The sequence below is a fragment of the Podarcis cretensis genome, assembly GCF_951804945.1.
Source record: "Podarcis cretensis genome assembly, chromosome: 14".
NCBI lineage: Eukaryota > Metazoa > Chordata > Lepidosauria > Squamata > Lacertidae > Podarcis > Podarcis cretensis.
Window position 1 is genome coordinate 10,804,493 of NC_137183.1, and position 17,679 is coordinate 10,822,171.

General features: G+C 37.7%; 1 protein-coding gene across 10 annotated transcripts in view; it reads right to left on the minus strand.

Moving 5' to 3' along the window:
- Window positions 1-17,679, minus strand: part of MYO9A (myosin IXA) — a 176,566-nt gene that overhangs the window by 117,162 nt on the left and 41,725 nt on the right. For 9 of the 10 annotated variants that reach the window (XM_079953098.1, XM_079953106.1, XM_079953097.1 and 6 more), the window contains 6 exons: window positions 14,344-14,438; window positions 10,812-10,874; window positions 9,961-10,060; window positions 7,915-7,971; window positions 5,691-5,788; window positions 3,788-3,914 (listed from right to left, as the gene is read on the minus strand). In XM_079953098.1, the coding sequence (XP_079809224.1) occupies window positions 3,788-3,914; window positions 5,691-5,788; window positions 7,915-7,971; window positions 9,961-10,060; window positions 10,812-10,874; window positions 14,344-14,438 (540 nt within the window). The remainder of the gene's footprint in view (window positions 1-3,787; window positions 3,915-5,690; window positions 5,789-7,914; window positions 7,972-9,960; window positions 10,061-10,811; window positions 10,875-14,343; window positions 14,439-17,679) is intronic. The other variant, XM_079953102.1, reaches the window with a different exon arrangement.

Consider the following 17,679-nt stretch of genomic DNA (forward strand, 5'->3'; position numbering starts at 1 on the left):
TTTCAGGTTACAGACTCCACTCACCCAGAAATAGTGCCTCGGGTTAAGAACTTTACCTCAGGATGAGAATAGAAATTGCGCTCTGGCAGCTGTGGGAGGCCCCATTAGCTAAAGTGTTACCTCAGGTTAAGAACGGTTTCAGGTTAAAAATGGACCTCCGGAACGAATTAAGTACATAACCAGAGGTACCACTGTAATCCAGGAGAAACCATAATATATACCCTACCAGGATTGTAATCAGGATCTGCACGCATAGAACTACAATACACATTCCGTTTCTGTGTATGATCCTGAATTCTACAGCCCAATTCAATTCTGGTTAGTCAGAAGAAAATCCCATTTTTGGTGAACTGGACTAAATTCCAAGTAAGTGTATGCTTACTTAGCATCCTTAGCTTTAAAGTAAGCAATCTTGTTTGATATCTTTGGCTTGTTTAGAGAGGCTCAAACAAATCTGTGGGTTTCTTAGCAGACATAGTTTTGCAAGTGAAAAAGGCTGCATTACCAAAATGTTTTGGATTATATTGAATAAATTATGTTGAATAAAAGCTATTCTTAGTTGCAAACCAATGTGTTTTGTTACAGCAACCAACTACTAGGCATGCTTGATCAGGATTTAAATTCTGCCTTTCATCTTGAACTATGGGTTTCCAAGAAAACTCACAATTAAAAGTATAATTATACAACCAATGAATGCATAAAAGCAATGCTGATAAAAATCAACAATAAAAATTAATGCAGCAAGAGAAGAAACTCAGCACAGACCAGAGGCAAGGCTGGATAATAACAAAAAAAAGTCTTAAAAGCACGTTGGACGACCATGGGGAAGATTGTACCATAGGCTGGGTGCTTTAACTGCAAAGGCCTATACTCTTGTCCCCACCCAATCATGCCTCTAAGGGAGGTGGAATGAGAAACTGGGTTTCAGATGCTGAATGCAACAGGAAGTCAGATTTATAAAGGAACACAAATTTCAAAATAGGAAATATGACTTACATTGATTAAAGCTCCCTTTTCCTCGGAAATTTTAAATATTTAAAATCTGCACTCCTGCATTCTGTTGAAAAAGTGAAGTATCCTATTTGTTTCTGGACACGAGCACAGTTGTAGATCTGAGATATCTACCACAAGTCAAGTAGCAATGAAGTGCTGTGGCCAGTTATACTTTAAAGACTAGTAAAAGAATTCTGATACCTATAAATGTCAAAATAGCTCAGAAGGAAGAGCAGAGATCATGCAGCCAGACTCATACAAAAGGCTGGTTGGAAGCCAAGACAGACTGAAGATTACTTATCCAGAACTGACAATGCTGTTTCAGACAAAGCAGATGAATTGCAGCAAATGGAGAGCTAATCTCAGGCCAAGAGCTAAGAATAATTATCTCTTCTGCCCTTGTTTCAAAGACCTTCATGCTGGAAGTCAAGTGTCATTAACTTCTTGGTACAACCGAAGAGCCCAATGCTCTCCAGAAAGAGTAGTGGTGCCCTGCCTATTAAGCTTCCTAACTGAAGATGCTCACCTGGTACCCACTTTATTGGTGTTTATCTGGCACCAAAACAATTTATTTTCACTGGCTTTTAAAGTTTTGAGTCTTAAAACTGCTTTGTATCTTGACATGAACTACCCTGGGAACAATTTGGTTAAAGGATGGTATATATGTGTGCAAAATAAAATCAAACTACCAGCAAGGAGAAACAAGAGTGTTATGTGAGTAATGGCAAGTGGCATAAAGGTAAAGGTAAAGGTAAAGGTACCCCTGCCCGTACGGGCCAGTCTTGACAGACTCTGGGGTTGTGCGCCCATCTCACTTAAGAGGCCAGGGGCCAGCGCTGTCCGGAGACACTTCCGGGTCACGTGGCCAGCGTGACATCGCTGCTCTGGCGAGCCAGAGCCGCACACGGAAACGCCGTTTACCTTCCCGCTGGTAAGCGGTCCCTATTTATCTACTTGCACCCGGAGGTGCTTTCAAACTGCTAGGTTGGCAGGCGCTGGGACTGAGCAGCGGGAGCGCACCCCGCCGCAGGGATTCGAACCGCCGACCTTTCGATCGGCAAGCCCTAGGCGCTGAGGCTTTAACCCACAGCGCCACCTGCGTCCCGGCAAGTGGCATAGATACCTCTAAAAGGATAATAAGACAAAATCATAGAGGGTAGAACTATTGGCAGCTATTAGCTATGTACGTATAGTCATGCTATGTATTTTAATTTCTGCAAACTGCCCTAGAATGTATTCTGGTGAAGGTGGGTTTGTTTTTTAAAAATGAATGAATGTATGTATAAATCTGTATAGAACCTCAAGGCTCAAAGACAACAAATTATGTATGCTAGATAGTTCCTGTGAGACAAAATGTAGGACAGTTGTTACATTCATGCTATAGCCCTGTAAACTTGTTTTTGAGAAACCAATGCTGGGTCTTAGTAATCACAACATCCTTTTCTAAGAGTTCATAGACTGACTGCTTAATTATCTGTTCTAGCACCATTACTGGTATTGATGTCAAGCTGCATCTTCCTTTCCCCCACTCTTGAAGATGGGGACAACATTTGTCCGCCTCCACTCAGCAGGGACCTCACCTATTCTCCCAAAATTCTCAAAGATTACAGACAGAAGCTCTGAGATCACATCTGTAAACTCTTTGGGTGCAGCTCATCAGGCCCTGGATATTTGAATTCATTTAAAATGGCTAGGTGTTCCCTTACCACCTCTTTTCCTATCTTGGGCTGCAGTTCCTTCCCTGCAACATTTATTCTGTTATCACCAGGTCAGGCACTGCTTTCCTTTTCATTGAAGACAGAGGCAAAGTAGGTGTTGAGCAGTCCCACCTCCTCTGTCCCCCAAGAGTATTCCTCTGTCTTCTCCAAGCAAAGGACCTACTACTTGCTTGTTCTTCCTCTTGCTTTGAACATAGTTGAAGAAACCTTTCTTATTATTTTAAACCTCTCTTGCAAGCCTGAGCTCATTCTGAGTTTTGGCCCACCTGACCTGCACTGATTTTATTCTACTCTAGTTGCTTGAAAAAGAAACATGGGGGAAAGTACATTTCTGATGCACTTTTAGAAAGTACACAATGCTATTTCAATGGTAACGCTTGCAGAAAACACTCCAGAGATGCTAATGAAACTCACTACAAACCTAACTTATTTTAGATGAGCATTTTGCGAGAAATCATATTAAGTCAGTAGGAAGTAAAAACTGCAAGTGATTAAAGTCAAAAACTATTATAAAAGTATGGGAGAACTGCCCTAGTCTGCCTTATTTTAAGTATGGTGTGGTTTTTTGGGTTTTTTTAAAAAAGAAAGCTTTACATTCATTTGATTCATTTATTCACAGGTGCCTCTGATGACAACTTCAAAGTTATGGCAAGTAGTGTTATAAGCACCTACTTTCTCCCACCATGAAGTGTGGTTTAAAATATACATCTTAGAAACTCAAATCCACTCCAGAACCCTCCCTTGTCCCCACTCCTCAGATAAGGAGCTGGTAACTAGAGACAAGGTCATCAGAGTGCGGCAGTAGCAACATGACAATGGAACTCTCTTTTCATATAGCTGGATGGTGCTGATGATAGTGTTGCTATTGCAACCCACCTTAGATCAGGCTGTGACCTGGCAGTGGGTCCTGACCCACCAGTTGAAGACCAATGAACCAAACTACCAAAACGAATAGTTTCATTATCAATGATATATTTTTAAGAGGCTGAGTTTCTCCCCAGCCCCACCTCCAAAAATGCCCAAGCTGAAAGAAAGGGGAGAACTGGGTAAATCATGTCAAAAGTTTCATGGTTTACCTCTAGCAGCTCCGAGACAATAGGAAGAACTTCGGGATTACAGATATCTATGGAATCATCTCGGTAGGTTTTCTTCTTGTAACAGATGTTACCCAAGTGTAGTATTGCAGACAAAATGGAAAAAATCCTATGGGCATAAAACAACACATTTTCTCTTTCTTTTTCTTCACAGTAAATGCAAGTTTACCCACATTTCACTACATATTGGGCTCTGTGACTTTGTATGCCAGACTTTATTAAGCAGCATTTCAATATACTGTCATATTGTCACATATAATGTGTTGCATTTATCAGCTATTAGGCAAATATATTCACCTAGTAATACAATGCCATAGCTTTTCCTGTTTTACTAGGATCTGTTAGATATTATATTAAGATTACTTATAAAGGGACAAGCTGATATACAGTGGTACCTCGGGTTAAGAACTTAATTTGTTCTGGAGGTCCGTTCTTAACCTGAAAATGTTCTTAACCTGAGGTACCACTTTAGCTAATGGGGCATCCCGCTGCTGCTGGATTTCTGTCCTCATCCTGAAGCAAAGTTCTTAACCCGAGGTACTATTTCTGGGTTAGCAGAGTCTGTAACCTGAAGCGTCTGTAACCCAAGGTACCACTGTATAACATTTTCTTGGTTTACAAAAGTACAGGCCTGGTCTCTTTTTTCAGGTTATACAGTGGTACCTCGGGTTACAAATTCCGCTAACCCGGAAGTAGTACCTCAGGTTAAGAACTTTACCCCAGGATGAGAAAATAAGTTGCATGCCCGCGGCATGGCAGCAGCAGGAGGCCCCATTAGCGAAAACACGCCTCAGGTTAAGAATGGTTTTGGCTTAAGAACGGACCTCTGGAACGAATTAAGTTCGTAGCCAGAGGTACCACTGTACAGTCTTTCTTACCAATAAGTTACATTTGTTGTGAGACATTAAAGTTGAGTACAGTATAAGGTTGGGGAAGAAGAGTAGGGAGAGGAGGGGTGGGGTGGTGAAACTTACATTATTTTGTATAGTGTACGTGTGGGGTTTTGTGTCAGTGTCAACTAGGTATGTTCCCTTTCTATTTGTTTATTACATTTCCTTGGTAATGACAGGTATTGGGGGGCAGGGTGTGGTTGATTGTGGTTGGCTGCAGTGGGGCTTGTTTGTGAGGGGGGGGAAGGCTTGTTGGGTCAGGTAAGCCAGATTGATTCGTATGCTTTTGGTGGATTCTTGTTGTTGTCTTGTTGGGCTGTGTATGTGATAAAGGGGAGCCAGACTGGAGTTAAGGTGTCCTCTTCTATTTGTCCCCGTGTCAGTTTCAGTTTATTGGTTGGCTTTTCTAGTAAGGCCGATTCCCATACAATTTGATACCATTGGTCCATGTTTACTCCTGACAGGTCTCTCCAGTGTCTGGCTATGAGGCATAAATATTTAAAAAATAAAGGGACAAATGATACGAAAAGAAACAAAATGTTATTAAGCAAATCTGTTCTGAATGTTTCTGTGGTCATTTAGCAACCTATTGATTTAGTGACATGTACAATTAACTAATTAGCAAGCAATCTAAGTATAGCTATATAATATGTATTGGGTTCTGTGTTTGGGATTTTTAGCCTACTCAAGCCCAGAGATCCAAGGCAGGCTACAAAAATAAAGTTGCTAATAACCAAAGCAATAGTAATTCATACAGAGTTCTGTTGGAGCTTATTCACACTAACATTTTTAAAACAGTAATGGCACTGGCTGACTTCAATGGCTTTCTGCTCCTAAAAGCCCTGACAGATGCACAGTATTATGACTGCAACTCATTCAATCATGTAAAAACTTCAGAAAGTGTTGGCTGAGCATCAATCAAATACACATGTTGCAGGATTCACAACACCAATCCACGACTTAATAATGCACTGTTATAAGGAACATCAACTTACTGCTTGCGAGTCTTGGGAAGGAAGCCCACCATCTCCATAGCTAGCTGCAAACGCTCAAAGTCATGCTTCAGATCTTCCCCTTCAACAGAGAAGCAATCCTATTGAGGCCAAATATGAGGAGCAATTATTAGAAGAGATGGGCATCAAGAAAGAAAGGAAGGAACCACCCATGAAAACAGTATGCAAAAGACACTGGAGAAAAAGCTGCCTGCATCACTCCCAACCACCAAAGGCACCTTCTCCTAAATTAAAAAATGACCTCATTCTTTGGACAGTAAATGTAGCCTAGGCTCTCCATCACTGCAAAATAATCAAGTTCCACTCTACAGAGAGCATGATCTACATTTTAAAATAGAAAGCCAAAGTTGTCTGCTGTCTGCACTCATGGATTATATTTGTGTAAAGATGAATAAATTGATTTTTGAGTTCTATAAAATTACTTGACAAATCTGCAGGAAAAATCTTCCATCTGTTCACAAATACCCAAACATTTTGTTCTGCTTCCAGAACAAGAGTTCATTTTCACTCCCTCTTTGAACAATTATTATTCCCAAATATAGAATTTAACCCCTCAAATTTTCCAAATATGGCATAAGTTATTGTTTTTATGGTCTCAACAATTCTGCAGACCCCCACTGAGTCGACAAGAGAGCAGCAAGCAGCTCAAAAGTGATTGAGATCCCTCTCTATGTGACAAGAACACATGTCAGAGTTGATTGCTTAGGGAACAAGTGAAAAAGAGGACCCAGTTCTCTAGGTCCCAGAAGGAAGCTCTTTGAATATGTGAGAGGATATAGAAGTGCATTAAGAAGTGTGAGGCCTAACCAGAATGGCTGGGACAGTAGGGTACAGATAGGAAAAGGGGGCAAGTGGAAATCTATATAGGGACAGCTTGTAGGCGTGTGGAAACAGCAAATTAAATATTAGCAGAATAGCATCAACATATTGGAGAGTGGATTAGCAGTAATAACAGCATTTACTAACACAGTATTAACCTCTCAAGTGTAGCCACTTTAATTTATCAGTGTCTGAAAAATTCAGTGTAGTCTGCCATACCAAAAAGTTCAGCTGCTCAAGATGGGCAAGTATCCCACATCACTCTGCTTAAGTAAGCTATTACCAATGTGTTCATAATCGCTTCAGGCAAGCTATGGGAGAATATTCAAACTGTGTTTTCTGCAATAAATTTGTTGACTAGACAAATCTAAATCATTGGTCCTCTACGCTGCTTAGAGATGTCTGTAAATTAAGCGGTACATAAATCATCAAAATAAGTAAAGAGACAGGAAATAAACATTCACATGAAATAAATATTCAAGATTTTTGCTACATTATTGAACCATTTTGTACTTACAGCTTCTTTTCTGAGGGGGAAGAATAAAGCAATAAAACTAATAGAAATTAAGTAAATTTAAAATGCCTAAATTCATTTGTGAACCTTCTTACAATCAAACATAACACTCAAGAATAAATTTGCCTGAATGATATTAAGGGGGAAATAGTAAATCCAAGTTAGAATTGTTAACATGCAATTAGAATAGCCATGCTCTCTGCGGTAAGATTAAAATGGAGTGATATCAAGACAGACAAAGCCCACAATTTAAATACAATAATCTGACTTCACACAAGAGTGGGGAGACCCTTTCACTTTTTTGGCCATTGTAAACAAACATGGCAGTAAACCTCTTCCTTTCAGATGACACTTTTACTGAACCTTTAACTAAATTGCTTGATATTTTTTTTAAAAAATCCGTAATTGCCCACAGAATAATCTGGTGTAGACCATGAAAACGGAAAAGATTACACTAGTTTAATGAATTAATATTCGCTATATTTATGCTTTAAAAAACCCAGAATATGCTATATCAAAAATTATCCTGAATAGTTTAATCCAGGCAAAAGCTTCATTGCATACTCTCTCTCTCGCTAGTAGAATATAATTTCATCATGTATATATTATGCTTTTTGCAGTGTCTCATATACATAATAACATCATCCGACTACTTAACAAAATCTATCAAAATAACCCTATACAAAAATTATACAAATAAAAAAATAGTATACCACCACAAATAATCTACCAAACCAATGAGGACACAGAAATTGTGTTGCCAGTAATCAAATGGAAATGGTTTTGTATTTGCCCTACAATTTGGTGCAAAGCCAGAGTGAGTGAAGTGTCTGTCACCAGTAACCCAGAATGGATGGATGTACTTGTACTGACCGGCTCAGACTCATAGTAACAGTCATCCCAGCTCTGTTTGGGGGGTTTCTTTGTCATCTGAAAGTAAGGCAGATTGGGTAAATAGCATTCCAAATCCCATGCCACTATCTCTTCCCACTTTTACAGACAGGAAGTTAAGCATTTATTTAAAATCATTAAGCTACAAGCATTCCCATTTTAGAAAATGATGGCTAGGATCCACCTTCTACATTTCTCCTTACCTTATGAAATCTGATATGAGAATGCACATACATCATGCTACTTTTTCATGTTACAAAAGAAGCCTATCTAACCTTACAATTAAACTTAGAAATCCACTTCTATTGGCTGCCAAACACTGCAGCTATGCTCAGTAAGTTTGGATCTAATAAATGAGTCATACTGCCACTGGGAATATTGTCACAAAGTGACAATTTAGAAGGAGAAAGGAGTACAATTTAAGATGCTTTAGAATTTTTACAACACTAAGGGTGCTACGTCATATACATTGCATTTATTGTGGCATGTGAGCTGGAAGATTTTTCTTCCACACAAATCTATCATGATTGCTCAGACTCATTTATTTTATCAAGAAGCATCTGCAATATTTAAGGGTTTTTGCAAACATACCACAGTAACCCCCAATACACTACACCACACACACACACACACACACTACTGTGATTAACAAAACAGATTTTACTTGTGTAGCAAAATATTTTGGCTTCTATTTTTAATCAGCTGTTTTGATGAAAATATGCTATTTCCAAGGCAGTTCTAGATTTTTGAGGATGGGATGTTCAAAGGGGCTTCATTTGCTCAAGTGTTGTTAGTACTATCCTCCAGACTGAGGTCATGCAATGTTAATGTGCTCAGTGTGTACATCCAGAAGTTCTCCCTCCTTGTTATCATTATAGAATGTTACACACTGGTTATATTAATGAGACATTTCCTCAACCTGGAGAATAGTACCTACATTACTTAGCTTCAGCAAAGGAAGCCCTTCTGAACATTCAGTCCTCAAAGTGCTAGACTGCCACGCCATATTTTCATTTTTATCAGAACTGCAAATGAAGGCAGAACCTGGAACATTTCGCCACATAAATCAAAAATTATTTTGTTAACCACAGTAACAGATATATTATTTTAATGATTAACCAAATCCTAAAAGAAATCTACAGCAAGCTTGTGTGAAATGTTGCTTGATGTTTTATAACTAGCTATACATAAAAAATGAAGTAATAATCCAGCTTCTGCTATATAAAGAGGGATATGTCCTCGCTCCTCGGTCAGAATAATATATATTTTTTTCCTTTTAAATAGCTAAACCCTTGAAGAGAAACCTTTTGCAATGATCCCACATGATCTCAAGCTTGAAGATCCATGTTGCTTTGCAATTATATGAACACTATATATTTTCAGCCTTTTATTTAGGATTCAGCCTTAAACACTGTATTGGGAAATTCTGGCAGAGAGTGCCTGCCATCACCATAACTATTCTTCCCTTCTGCCATCTCTGTTCTATTGCATCAGCTACCCTTGCATCCTGAAGGAAACAAATTATATAAGTGCTATGGCATATTAGTATAAGATATAGTACCCCCCCCCCAATAATTTCAATTCTTTAACCATAGTTGGAATTAATGGACTTGGGTTAGCCTTATTTGTTAAAGTACAAACAGATCATGCTATCAGGAAGGATGGCAAAAATCATGCAACATTTGTAAATGGACTTGTCTCTTCTTCAGTAGAAATATCATAATATGGTTTTCCAGATGAATGTTATTAGTTGTTTATTAATTAGAAAATCATTCATGTTCTTTAGGAAAACTGCAATCCAAAAAACACATTATATTTTCTATAGGCCACATAAGGCAAGAAAAAAGTGCTTTGAAAACATTGTTTCTTACTTAGTTGCATTCCCCAAACCTACAAATTTACTGAGCTAGGACATCCATGCACAGGTAACAATAAAATTAGTTTTAAAACATCAGCACCAGAACAGTGGTTCTTTGCTCTAGGGACAAATATATACATTCAGTTAAAAACTGCTTGGTATATTCCCACCTGATTAAGATAATGATATTCATCAGGCTGTTTAAGATGAAATGCTGATTTCTCTTCTTCACTTGCTCCTGCCAGAAGGTAATAAAATACATGGTAGTTCCTGGCAACAAATAAAAATGGTGTTAAAAGTCCCATCACCATCAATACAAAAATGTTAGCAAGAATCATTGGAAGTATGAATAACACTAGTATTTTATTTTTATTTTTTTGACAAATCAAATACACAGACATCCAGTTTGCATGTAATGCTAAATCAAATGATGGCTTAGCAAGAACATGGCTTGGCTTCACATTTCATCTAGCTCTTCCCAAATAAACCATGAGTTATAAAACATAGGGCAAATCTTTCTTACAGCTCATGCTTTGTTTAGAGAGTGCTAAATCACAAGCCTAGGTTCAACCATGTCTTAGTTCAACATAGCAGCAAAATGCACTGAGAACCAAAGAGACCACTATCTCCTCTCCGGAAGCCTACAACTGGAAGCTAAGCTGATGAAAAACTAACCATTGGTAATTTACTGCTTGGTTTGCATGGCATAGCAATCCAAACTATGGCTTAATGGGATTGTAGAAATGTATGAGTTCATAGCTGTTCTCGTCCTTTTTCTTCCTCTAAGCCTGAGTTTCAAGACAGGAATAGTGTTGTATGAGCAAATTCTCAAACCCAGGGCATGAACTGCTGTCAGTATTAATCATGACAGATTAATCTAACATCATATATATCAAAAGACAAAATACATGCATATAAAACTTGGAAATCATTATAATTGTACTTTATTTTAATCATTATTTTGGTTTACCTTTCTTTATCCCCGCCCCCTTCCCAGCAGTACTTTAGATTCAGTACTCACCTCTCATTATGTTCCTGATAGACAAGCCTTGACTTTTCCAGTAGATATTTTTCAACATAAGCTCTAGAGGAAAACAAGAATATTAGTTGAGCCTGAGAATAGTTTGATTTTTATACCTTTCTCTTTTTAAAAAGTAACGGGTCTGGTAATTGCATAGACTGATGAGGATATAATCATCTGAATGTTACTATTTGATAGAAAAGCCTGAACACGGAAGAAAAATGTCATAGGTACATTTAGATATTATTATTATTATTATAGATATCACCACACACTAAAGCCTCTAGAAAAATGGATTCTAAATTTTTCTTTTTTCATTCTAACCAAACCTTCCTAGCTGAATGTCTATGAACTTTCTGGAGCAGTTAAGCTGCAGCTCCGCATTCCTTCTTCAGAAAAAGAACTCACAAGCACTAGAGTAAGGTAATAAAACAAAGGGCAAGAATATCCTGCAGTAACAGAATTCATAAATTTATTTGCATGTTGTGTTGAATGTATTTGGCAGGAAACTGTCTCCATTTTTTCCAAACCGTTCAAATTTATCTACATTTCGTATGTCCTTCCCTTACTTGAGGTTTTTTCCTGAACTATGGTACCCCAAAATCTTTTCACTTTTCTTTGAAATAATGGTATTCAAATCCTAAATTGAATCTTTGTGCAAAGGGCAGGGAGATGAGCTGGTGAGGATGTGGAAAATGAAATATAGTATAAACTTGAGCATGATTTTGAGCATGACTTCTATTACAGTTTTGGCAATTTTAACATAGGTGTCATCAGTTACTTGACTCCCAGGATTCTACCATGGGTGAGACCTTTCCTCCTGCTCCCTACACCATGAGGGGGAAACATAAAGTACAATGGAAAGCTTTTGTATCTATAATACGGAATCTCCCTGAACTCTGCTGAACAGACCCATAGACTGGAGAATGCATTCCAAAAACGCAGTATGAAATGCTCCTGTTCAAATCCCAGTCAGTTATGCTATTTTCCAATGTGACCCATTACCCCTCCCACCTATAATAGAACCTCCCACACAAAACATTCAGCATGCTCAGTCCTCAACTGGGCTGTTTTTGCCCTTCCCTTTAGTTTTTATCTCCATTTTTTGTATTTTTGTAAACCTTAGGATTTTCCTCAAAACTGATACTACCACCCTCTTCTGCATGGATGGTACCACCATGGCTACATAACAATCAATTCTTAGAAAAGGAATGCTGCTATATTATCAACTATGTATGTAGCAACAGACAATACCTCACAGTACTGGCCTGCAGTGATCACTGGAATATAGCACTCCTTTCTACCATGATAGCAGGTTTTGCTGCAAGAAGCAAAGCTCTTTTTTGTGCTATGTTGAAGAAATGAGGGCAAACGGTTGCAGGAATGGGTGCTCTGAAGATCATTTGTGGGACCAAGTGATAAAATACTTGGTCTTTTTAAATATATCTTTCAGAAATAACAAAGTAAAGAAACTAGTCTCCAACCTAGATTGTTGCAGACCACTACCTCACCTCCCTTATCACAATCACATAACTGGAAAGAATATTTCCAGAAAGAGTCTTCTACAAGCTCATATTATACTGCTAATTTCCACTGTTCCATCTCTGTTCTGCTCAGCCCATTAAAACAAAAATCAACCTTCTCAGCAGAGAGATGGTGTATTAGGTTAATCCTGCACACACACACACAAAAACACATTTGCAGCCTCTGCAGTAATATTTCTGTGTCTATATATCAATGTTACTGCATTAACACTGGAGATAATATCTTAATTGTATAAGGTAATCCAATTTTTATGAAGCGGGCATTTTTATATATTCAGAAGATGTTGGAAAACAAGGCCTAAATTGTGATAAGCCTATTCTTTTGAAATCCATAGTGAAAAACGAGATGAGGAAAGTAAGGGAACTTTCAAAACTAAGCTAGATCCTGACTTAACTTGATTGTTGGCACTCACTAGAATTACCATGTTGATCACTCTCATGTGTGTTGTTACTTAATGGATGATGACAAAATTTGGATTCGTTTCCCTTTTCTTTGCTTGACAACAGTTGCTCATGAACAGTAGTTTTATTACCCAACGGGAAATATGTAAAGTAATACTCATGATTGCTTAGTATGACTAACAGACATGAGGGAGTCAAATATGTGCTTTGCAGAAGGAGTGGTAGAAGCAGAAGTTTCTTGAATATAAGCACCCTTCAAAAAAACCCTAAATAAACCTCAAGCCCAGTGAAAAGCTTTTCTTTGTCAACTCAATAAATATATTATTTATTGAGCAAAACTCAATAAATATATTATGAACCAAAGAAAAAGGTCTGATACTCATAACTTCCTTAAGAGTCAAAATTATGGCACTACAACTTCTCATGGTACTGAAGATAAGCATCTATGGAGTCATCTTCACATCTCAACAAATACAAGTTGGGAGTCCTAACTATACACATTTCATAGTGCTTGATGTGATAGCAGAACAGTTATACACATGACTCTCCCCAACACAGTGTGTATCCATCAAAATAGGATATTTACATCTTGCCCCTTTTAAAATTCCTTCCTACTCAGTCAAATAAGAAAAATATCACAGACTAACATACATTATAAAAACTGATAGCATGACTCTTTACTGGGCAATCACTGACAAGGAAAAGCGACGCCACACTTTAAACAAGGAAGAACTGAGACAAGAGGAAACTCTGCCCTTCCTTTTATAGCCTTAGTCAAGAAAGCAGAGCTTAATTAAACGGAACTAAAAGATTCCAAATAGCTCAACTGCAGCACATACATCAGATTGGACAAAGCCATTCAAAAACTGAAAATCTACAGTCCCAAAATAATAGGATGCGTCGGGCTGCTACGGAAGCCTTGTCTAGCTTCAACAATTCTCAGACTTTACAGATTGATAGGACTCCAAGTCAGGCAAACACAGGACATGAGACATTAAAATATAGCGTACAACAGCTGTAGCTTAGAACAGACTTTCAATTCTCACATTAATAAACTGGATTCAAATTGTTTATTAAAAGCAAGAATGGAAACAATCCAGAGCAATTTGGTCTTTGGTTTAAGTGCAAATCTCTTAAATTGATGCTCCTTTTGCTTTCATAAAATTCAAGCTGACTTCGCAAAATATTTGCACCAGTTGTGGACAATATGTGTACTCCAAGCCTGAGCCAAATCCCTCTGAAGTTCAGACAAAGATTTGTGCCGATTCCTAAGTGGACAACGGACCTTGTTCAGCAATTTCTTATATCAGTAAATAAAGCGAATTCAAGTTTTAAAGATTTAGCATTTGTAACTCCCTTGTGATTATACAGTAACAGTGTTCTAGTTAAAAGAATGTGGGAAGTTAAAGCTTCCTTAACAGAATATACCTGTGTCAAGTCAATTATTTGTCCTACATGACACAGACAAGTAACTGGGAACAGATTTACATGGGATGTTTAACATTCCCATCAGGCATCTACAAATACCAACAGCTGCAACCCATTCATGCTTAAAGTTCCTTAAGTCACTGCTCATTGCTACTTACCCACGGACAGTGCCAGTCTCCTGATAATTCACTTGGATAAACTTGCCAAAGCGGCTTGAGTTGTTATTGTGTGCTGTCTTTGCATTCCCAAATGCCTGCCGAAATAAAGAGATATAAAAGAACTGAGAAATGACTCAACAATTTGCACATCCTAGACTTGCTTTTAATATGTGGCTTCCAGTATGAAATTAGAGAGGGGAAATTAAAAATAATAATATAAGAATTCAGATAATACTAATTTTAAACTTTCATTCTTTGGTAGAAAGGCAGCACATGCATTTTTATTCTAATAACTTAAATTGCACTCCTAAGTACATCTGCCCGAAACAAAATCAGTGCTTAAAACAGTAGGCTGTGGGAGAATCATTTAATCTGAGTCTACAGTTCTGTGTAATTCACCGTTCAGTTCAATATTGCATAGGAATAAAATTACTGCCGCCCACAGAGTTTTATCATTTTGTCAGTTATTTATTGAAATTTAAAGAGTAAAATATTCACTTTTCCAGAATTCAGTATTTTGCCTTACTAGCATGCTTACTGGTTGTCCATAAAGATTCCAGTACGCATCTGGTTTTGAATTGTACAGGGTGATACACAGTGCAAAGAGGATTTTACTGTTATAGCAAGCTAATGAACAACTGGTTTTTAAGTTTGTTAAATCCATGTCTGCAAACTGACAAGGTTTGTGACTGGATTTATATACCAGACTAAAACCTTGGTTGTAGATTATCTGAAGTTCATTTATTTATTTAATCATATCTCTAAACAGCTTACATTAAATGAACTCAAACTAGTAAAGGTAAAATAAATACCAAAACAATTTAAAACAGAAATCAACATCACAGCAACACAGATAACACAGCAAAAAGGTACAGGGTACAGTACAGGGAAAGCCTAGATGAAAAACAAGGGAAGCACTCAGCAGCTCTCAGATAATTGGGGGGGGGGGGGCATTCCAGAAGGCAGTCATCACCACTGTTTGAGTCTGTTTTTTTGTATATACGCCCTAAGTCAAAATTCATCCACATAAGCTACTGAATGTTATGAACAATACTCAAATCATGTATCTTCAAATATCCTAGTGGCTATTCCTAATGAAACTGGAAATCAAATACTACCTTTGCAACTAATTAGTTTAAAACTTTTGTTTCCATTGCTTCCCTTTAGCAAGATGCCCTCTGTTATTTGATCAGGATGCTTCCATTGCCAGTTGGCATCCCAGCAGACCAGGGGCCACAATACTACAATAGATTTATAATTGTCTGAATTTTTCAAAAAGCATGCCTTACGTCACTCAGTGCCTAACAATGCCAGCTCCTCAGATTGAGGTACCAAGGACAGCAGCTGTAAAAATGCTAACTGTAATAACTCTAACTCTATGTTGTACAGTATGTGGGCAAGAATCAGAAAGCATGCCAACCCAAATTTTACTAAGGCTACTCTTACAGCAATAGCAACTGATCTCACACCAACAGATTCTATCACAATTATGTGCCATATGAATAGAAGACTGTGTAGATCTATATGGGTGCATGTATTTGGCAGTCAATGGAAACCCAAGCAATATTTTAAAAGCATCAAAATGAGATTATAATATAAAAATATTGTAGACGGCAGCACATCTGATATCCTAGAGATTTGTGTACTGTATTTAACTGCAGTAGGAAAATGGTGACTTCTTGTTATGAACTTTCCACTCAAAAGATTTTACATTATTACAGGGTGCAACACTAGGGCATCCCATGGGTTGAGAAAATAGATCAGTCCTCAAACATTTAGGTTTGATACCATTATTATTTTGTGGCATGGTTCTTTATTACTTTAGTAATAATATTAAATGTTAAAAACCACCCTAAGCAGCATGATTACAGTTGGATAGGATATAAAAAGTTCTATTTGTTGAATGTGGTAGATGTAAGCTAAAATCCAAGCCAGCATATCAAAAACCAAAATACCAAAACAGAGTTTAATTTGGCAACAGTAACATGCTCATTAAATAGATGTTTACTAAGCACCTCTTCTCTCCACCCCTAGAAATTTATATAGAAAATGCAACTCCGCTGTAAAAAGATGACAAGTGACAACATGCCTGACATAAAAGATATTTCCTCTTAAAGGTTTGGAATGCTAACATAAAAGAGACCCCCGAACACAAATACAGCTGTAGTCAGCAGACCCAGCTTTAATCCATTTGTTGTTATCACTTTTGATAGGCACACTGGCTAGAACTTCAAATATAATGGAATCAACAACACAAGCAGATTATCCAGAGAAATATTTAGAATGAGGATAATTTTAAAAAGTATAATGTACAGTTCAATGCTTTTAAAACAAGTTTCAAATCTTATGGAAAGTCAGAGAATATCTTACTCATGATACAATAGCACTAAAGAACATCGGTCATTATTTTTCCACGTTTTCTCTTATCTACACATGTATATATTATGCCTTGTGCTTGCAAGGCTGGCTCATAATAATATTCTGGTTGTTAATTAGAGCTGAGAGAAGATGGACTGAACATCAAAGAACCTTGATTAAAGGAATATGGAGAAATTAAGGAGTGAGAGAAGAGAGTTAGACACATCTAAGCACCTTTACGCTCAACTGGTCTGAGCAATAGAAAATCCTAGTGGGAATACCAAGAAATGGCATGGAAGAGGCACATGATCCCTCTCCCCCGCTACTTGCCTTATACCAAGGAACAAACACTTGGGACACTATTTGAATTATAGTTCCTCAAGCTGTATCATTCTGTACTGGAGTCAGATCAACTCTGCCACAGGAAGCCACATAAAACTGAGTGGCCACTTGGTGCTCCTGAGAATGGGTTGCTGTCACTACAGTTGTGGGAAACAATCCAGCTAGAGTTCTTGTACTGCTTAAGCAGAAGTTGTTCTATTCTCTGTCTAAAATGGCATATTTGATGTGCTATTAAGTGTTGATTTCAAAATTGTATCCATTGCTTTGTCATAACCTGCCCTGTGACCTTATAGGGAAGGCTAGAAAAGAAATCCTACAAACAAAAATATATGCTGTACTGCAGCAGCAACATCTACACATCTCCAAGTAAAGAGCATGATTAATCTGGTATAGCACTTTATTATTCCATTAATTTTTAATTTTAATTTTTCTTTGTTTGCCTTCTCTATTTTTAACAAAGTTAGTTTCACCATATGCCACTTCCCAGCCTTTAACCAGCGACCAATAGACAGTGGCATGAAATATTCCCATTTTGAGCAAATAACCATTTTGGTCACTGTAAATGTATGAATTGTCATTTTTAAATCTTCAAAGGAAACCTACCTGACAGCATTCTGTCCACATGCCAATACAATA